The 7500-nt window shown below is 46.0% G+C and overlaps 1 protein-coding gene across 2 annotated transcripts in view; it reads left to right on the forward strand.

Moving 5' to 3' along the window:
* Positions 1–7500, forward strand: part of LOC142251419 (uncharacterized) — a 220138-nt gene that overhangs the window by 104455 nt on the left and 108183 nt on the right. For both annotated transcript variants that reach the window (XM_075324199.1, XM_075324198.1), the window contains exon 5: positions 1695–1824. In XM_075324199.1, coding sequence (XP_075180314.1) covers positions 1695–1824 — 130 coding nt within the window. The remainder of the gene's footprint in view (positions 1–1694; positions 1825–7500) is intronic.

Below are 7500 nucleotides of genomic sequence, written 5' to 3' on the forward strand. Positions count from 1 at the left end.
TCAAGATATTTGGATAGAACATAAAATATATTTATTGGAATACAACTTTAGAACACAAAAAACTGTAATAAATTGTAAATATGTAATACACTATGTAATATACAGTAGATTACAAATATATCTTGTGTGTGTGTATATACACTGTATATATATATATTATATATATTACATATTTACAATTTATTAGTTTTTTTGTGTTCTAAAGTTGTATTCCAATAAATATTTTATGTTCTATCCAAATATCTTGATTATTGTATCATAAAAACAATTAAATGTCTGATGTTCACATTGTACTACAATAAATTTTTCACTTAAATATAAGCATTATACTAAATGTTATTATTTAGTAAAATATTCAGCACATTCTGCATTGCACTCCTGTCCCCAATTTATTATATATTTTAGGAGTCGGAGTCGGTGCATTTTATACCGACTCCGACTCCGACTCCACCAAAATGAGCTCCGACTCCGACTCCGACTCCACGACTCCGACTCCGACTCCACAGCCCTGGTGTGTGTGTGTGTTGGGGTGGGTGTTGGTGTCTGTGTGTGTTGGTGTGTGTGTGTATTGGTGTGTGTGTGTGTTGGTGTGTGTGTGTGTTGGTGTGGGTGTTGGTGTGTGTGTTGGGGTGGGTGTTGGTGTGTGTGTGTTGGGGTGGGTGTTGGTGTGTGTGTGTTGGTGTGTGTGTTTTGGGGTGGGTGGTGTGTGTGTGGGTGTTGGTGTGTGTGTGTGTGTGTGTGTGTGTGTGTTGGTGTCTGTGTGTTGGTGTGTGTGTATTGGTGTGTGTGTGTTGGTGTGTGTGTGTGTGTTGGGGTGGGTGTTGGTGTGTGTGTGTTGGGGTGGGTGTTGGTGTGTGTGTGTGTGTGTTGGGGTGTGTGTGTTGGAGTGGGGGTGTGTTGGGGTGGGTGTTGGTGTGTGTGTGTGTTGGTGTGTGTGTTGGTGTGGGTGTTGATGTGTGTGTGTGTTGGAGTGGGGGTGTGTTGGGGTGGGTGTTGGTGTGTGTGTGTGTGTGTGTGTATTGGTGTGTGTGTGTGTTGGTGTGTGTGTTGGTGTGTGTGTGTTGGTGTTGGTGTGTGTGTGTTGGGGTGGGTGTTGGTGTGTGTGTGTTGGGGTGGGTGTTGGTGTGTGTTGGGGTGGGTGTGTGTGTGTTGGTGTGAGTGTGTTGGGGTGGGTGTGTTGGAGTGGGGGTGTGTTGGGGTGGGTGTTGGTGTGTGTTTGTGGAATGGCACAATAGGGAACCAGTATGGGACATTGCACAAGTTATGAAACGAATTGTTTGACCTTGCATTATTTCCTATGGGAAATCTTGCTTTGCTAGACGAGTAACTTGGTTTACTAGCACACTCCCAGAACGGGCTATGCTCGTAAACCAAGGTTCCACTGTATAACGATTGCTGATACAACAGTTCTGTCCCCATGCAATATCGTGTTATTAGCAGCGCATCACCTGCTTACACGGTGCAAAGTGCAGCCCACAATGGTGATTTTTTTGCACCAGCGATTCCCTAATTCAGAAAGCATTTTGCTCCTTTGGATAATCAGGTGGACCATCGGGACCACTCAACTAAATGCACCATACACTGTTGACAAAAGCACTTTTGCAAAAAAAATCTGTCTTGTTCTTCCCGTCACATAACTTTTCATCCTTTTTATATTGAATTTCCTTTTAATTATCAATTTCTTCCCTGAACAGGCAACCGCGGAGACCAACCTCACAGAGGACAATGGCTGTAGGGAGTCTCGTAACCACTACTGACACTAAACCAAGCGATAAAGAAACACTAAGTTTAAATCGTAAGAATGATTCCAGACATCTTAACAAGGTAAAATATATTTTCTCGTGTTTCACAGCAATTCACGTGCAAAATCGTATTCCAGCTCCGTACAAACCTCATGTTGTAAGAAGCTTTCATACAGCACCCATGCACTTCTGTACGCCTGTTACACCTCTATGCCTCCAATTTTATACAAGGCATGATCCTTTGGATATTGGATTAAAGATCTATTCTTACATAAAAGTTAGCTTCTGGGGAAAGTACACTGACGAGCAAAAGGGTAACAATGTTTTGAGCTTCAGACTCCATATCTCACCATCCTCTACAGCATTGAGCGTGCGACAACCTTCATTTTATAGACAATCATCTTTACTATCTCATACATACATTTAATTTGCATCTATTTAGCATATGATTAGTTATGCAGGTTCTTGTCATCTCACTGCATTGTTATTGTTTTGCTACTAAATATTTAAATTTACTTTTTTGTTATTTTGTTAGTATTTTGTAAATCCACCTTTTGGCTTTCACCCATCCTCCGTTTCCCTGCTTCTGGGCTCTCGATGAGATTCAAGCATGTTTCATCCAAAATCTGCTCTCAGGTCTCTTCTACATGTTCCCAATGTTGGTGTACACTGGTCGGCTCTCTTGGGGATGTATGCAGCCTTTTCTTCACCTCTACCTACAAGTGTTGGTTTGGGTTGAGGTCTGGAGACTGTGGGAACAATCCAGCTCCTCTACTTCATTGTCATTGACCCATTTCTTCCCCAATCTCGCCGGATGCTTCGGGTTGTTCTCCTGCTGGAACACTAAACACTATGTCGTCCTTTTCATACTCATAGTCCTTGAGTGTACGAAGTAACTCATCTTATAGGACACTCACATATAGCTCAGCATTGAGACCACCATCAATCCTGGTCAAGTATCCAACGCCTTTGGCTGTGAAACAAACCCATATTATCAGGCTTCCTCCACCAAACTTGACATTTCCTTCAATTTCTGGATCCGTTCGCCCCTTTTCTTCTTCTAGACCCATTTACCTCCATCAGAGCCGTCTAAGGACTTTTGTCTCATCGCTCCAAATCGCCCATTTCCAATCTTCTAATAACCACTTTTCGGATTTTTTGCAAACTCGAGCCAACGCTTCTTATGATGATATTGAAGTTGGGTATTCACCTTTTTTTCGGGCCACTATTCCAGACTTGTGTAACGTGCGTCGCCTGGTGCTTGAATTGACATCTGTGATCTCACTATTATGGAGCATACGAGCTTCTTCCACTGCCGGGTTTGTTGCCCCAGAACTGATAGACCTTGTGATGAGCCGACTTATTGCCTTCGATATTTCGCCTGGACGTCACTGTGACGACATGGACTCTCATGGGTTAAAGTTTCTTAAAATTCAGCCAGACAGGTTGATAGATTGTTTATAGTCGGGGGATAAGTCCCTCATTGTTTTTACAAGACTCATGTAATTGTGTTGGCCACTGAAAGTCAGACGTATTGTTTCTCCAGACTCTTCCATTAAGCATTGTATTGTAGTTGTGTATTGCTAAGGTAATTACCTTAGTAGCCATTGTCTAGTCGGTGACTTCCAGACTACATGTATACCCTCAGTCTTTCTGTAGACATCATTTGGATGAACATTGTCCATGCAGCTTGAGATTCATCCAATGGGAGAGGCGATCTTGTCCAACCAATCGATGAGGACGCAGTGTATCCAAGTGGAAGGCTGTGGCTATAAAAGGGATTTCCTTAAGCCATCAGGTTGATGAAGGTTGATGGATGCTGATGGATCCAGTCTAAGCTCTTTGGAGCTGACTAGAGGATCAGGATATCTTATGGCTTCAATCTAGGGACTCCGGTTCCGGTCAGAGACCATATCCACAGCCTAGTGATTTCGACTCCGGCTGCCAGGGTTGTAACATCATACCAGGACTACCTAAGGAGGACACTCAGGTTGGGACGGTTCAGTCCCCTGTTACAGACTTTGCAGACCTCAGACAGCTTCCTAAATCTGGCATTATTCCTTTCTCGGTGGGTGCCCGCCAAAAGCGGGGTGCTGCTGGATTGGAGTAAATAGCCCTGGAAGCTCTGAGGCATGGACATTCTAAATCCCTGGTGAGCCAGCGGAAGGGTGAGACTCTGTTGCCTGTTACATTTGTGTTTTGCTGGTTATGTGTTATGTGCCGTTAATTGTTTGGGGATCCAATAAAGTCTAATTATTGTGGTTCCCTCACCCTGTGTTGTCTGAGTAGTGTTGCGCCCACGGTTGAGGAGGCCTGCGTTCAGTTGGGATGAGCCCTGAGCCACGCTGTCTTTCTAAAGGCGGCGGGTTTTAGTGGACGAGAGCACCCACTGAGCCCCGTGTCTCCACAGTCACCTCTTGGCTTTTGAATGAATGGACGGACTTCATTTCTTATTCTTCCATCTGTCATGGCCTCACATGATGCAGTTTGGCAATTTTCTTGGCTGAGAGACCGATATCGATGAGCTGGATGATATGGTTTCTTTTTTCTTTGGAAATCTAATTCATGGCTGCTCCTCGAATGAAACCAGTGACGTTGTGTGAATCAACCTAATAACACACTGAACTATTAGGGAATATGAGAACAGATTGTAATTTGTAGTGCACAGGAAGAAAAAGATTTTTCCACCACCAGAAGCAGAACAATAACAATAACGTGACATGACGAGAATCTGTATAACTAATCAAATGCTAAATAGCTGCAAGTCACATTTCTGTATGAGATAGCCAAGATGATTGTCTATAAAATGAAGGTCGTCTCTTACTGAAAGCTGTAGAGCAGGGGTCAGGAACCTTTTTGGCTAAGAGAGCCGTAAACGCCACATATTTTGAAATATAATTCCGCGAGAGCCGTACAATATGTTTAAAGGGCCATTGACAGATCAATCGCTCCAATGTTCACTTAGTACAGCAAGGAATGCTCCTCCCTGCTGTATAAAGCCACAACTGGACTGAAACAATGGTAATTAGCAGTAAAAAAATCAAATAAATAACTTACATTGTGATCTTGCGATGCATGACATCAGTCCAGCAGTCTGGCTTCTTCTTTTTCCTGCGCATGACTGGAAGCTGGCATTCTTCCCACCTGATGTTGAGAGAATGCCCGCTTTGAGGCATTCGCAGAAGAAAGAAGCTGGAATATTGGACATGTCACACAACGCATTGTCAGTTATGTCAATTATCTATTTTATTATTTTACAGCGAATTATTGTTTAGGTCCAGCGGTGGCTTAGTGCAGCAGAGAGGAACACTCCTTTGTGTAACAATTGCTCCAGCGGTCACTTAGATCTGTCAGTGGCCCAGACACCCTGCTTCCCATACAGCCTGCACCCCCCATATCACACACACACACTGCTCCCCATATCCCACACACACACACTGCTCCCCATACAGCCTGCACCCCCCATATCCCACACACTACACCCCCATATGTCGCATACCCTGCTCCCCATACAGCCTGCACCCCCATATCACACACACTACACCCCCATATCTCACACACCCTGCTTCCCATACAGCCTACACCCCCATATCTCTCTCACCCTGCTTCCCATACAGCCTGCACCCCCCATATCACACACACACACACACTGCTCCCCATACGGCAGGCACCCCCCATATCCCACACACACACACACACACACACACACACACTGCTTCCCATACATCCTGCACCCCCCAGATCTCACACACTACACCCCCATATGTCACATACCCTGCTTCCCATACAGCCTGCACCCCCCATATCACACACAATACACCCCCATATCTCACACACCCTGCTCACATATCTCACCCTGCCTGTACCCCAACTTACCCCTCTCAAACACTCTGCACCCCTTCACATGCTTCTGTCACAGTCTGCAGCCCTCATATGCCCCTCACCCTGCAGCCCCTCACCCTCATGTCCCCTCTTTTCTTATTACCAGTCATGTGTCCATTGTCTCCTTCAGGATTCAGTATCTTGCTTTCTGCCCGGCATCCTGTGTCTCCTCCCACACAGTCACATGGGCGTGACGTCATCGCAGGTCCTGCAGGATGGAGATTCCGTCTGATGTGCAGGTCAGGAGCACTCCTGCAGCTCAGACACGGCTGGTGGCCTCTCCAGGTCAGGGGCCCCTCTACTGACACTGGGCTCCCCTGACTCACAGTTCGGCCACTACACAGCAGCACTACACATAGACGCAGAGCGGCTGCCGGGCCCCTATGTGTACTAGTGCCGCTGTGTAGTGGCCGGCCTGTGAGTCAGGGGAGCCCAGTGTCAGTAGAGGGGCGGCTCACTTCTCGTTCCCCCGCTGATCCGGTCTCCTCGGCGGATCGTCCATTGCTGTCGCTCGCTGACCTCTCAGCAGGCGCGCAGTGATGACGTCACCGCGCTCGCTGCAGAGCTGTCAGAAGAACGCCGACAGTCACAGCGGGGAGAATGATAAGAGAGAGCGCGCGCCGCTCACTCTCTCATCATTGCTCTCACTTGTATCGGCACCTGCGATGCCGATGCAATTGAAAGCTCGATCCTCGGCGGGGGGCGGTGACAGCGCGGCCACCGGGGCACCCTGAGTAGCGGTGCGCCACTCCTGCCACCGCGAGTGGGCCCCCCCGGCAGCTGACCGGGTTTGCCGGGTGCTGGCGCCGGCCCTGATCCTTCCCATAGACAGGTAGGAGCCCTGTCTGCGAGCCAGATACGGCCATCAAAAGAGCCATATCTGGCTCGCGAGCCATAGGTTCCCGACCCCTGCTGTAGAGGATGGTGAGATATGGAGCCTGATGGTCAAAACATTGTTACCCTTTTGCTTGTCATTGTATATGATATAGCACAGTTCCGACCACCATACAGCACCGCACATGTAATTATACAGAAATATGGATACAATAACATCTTGTTTAGTTGATTACAAAGCATGATGTTCACCAGACGGAGCATGAAGGTCATGATAGCTAATGATAACAAAGTAGTAAATCAGTTATCCATATTAAACGGTTCTAGATGGGTCGCCGATATGTGAATTTATCCTAATAACCCCTTTTGGAGTTGAAAATTCTTCCTGTTAAAATGTATTAATTGGCCACTAGTTCACTTTGCTTTCCTCCTGTAGAAAAATAGTTTTGAACTAAACGGATATATCACTATATTCTAACTTTTCTATGTTTCTGTGATGGGGTGGGAAACACAGGATGCTCCACGTTGACAGAATTATGACTAAATCCAGTAAGAAGGAAATGCCGGCAGTGGAAAACCCATCATATAGTTTACAGTTGCTCTTAATAACTCCAAAAACGTTCTGCAGGCTTGACGCATGAATTTTAGCAGCAATAAGGTCTCCTGCTAGGATCGGTGGTCGCCTACGGTCCCTGAGAATGAAGGAACCACAGATCTGGTGTAAGGCTTTGTGGCTGTTTCCCTGATAGACACTTCCCTGTACTGGCGACCACACGTCTCCCCGAGCATTTAAAGGGGCTGCACTACAGTTATCCTTAAAAATATTGAAGGAAATATGGTTCTACTCTACTGCTGTGGCTTCTTGGTAGTGGTCCCTGAGGTCAGATTCCAACCCCCCCCCCTATAAATGTCCTTACTGATATAAGATGGGAAAACCTTAATCACCACATTATAACTATATTTTTAGAAACCATACAATTTTATATCATACATTTTCGTCACCGCATAGTTAATTAGTGTAGTCCATGGATTAGTCAAATGT

The sequence above is a fragment of the Anomaloglossus baeobatrachus genome, chromosome 9 (genome assembly GCF_048569485.1).
Source record: "Anomaloglossus baeobatrachus isolate aAnoBae1 chromosome 9, aAnoBae1.hap1, whole genome shotgun sequence".
NCBI lineage: Eukaryota > Metazoa > Chordata > Amphibia > Anura > Aromobatidae > Anomaloglossus > Anomaloglossus baeobatrachus.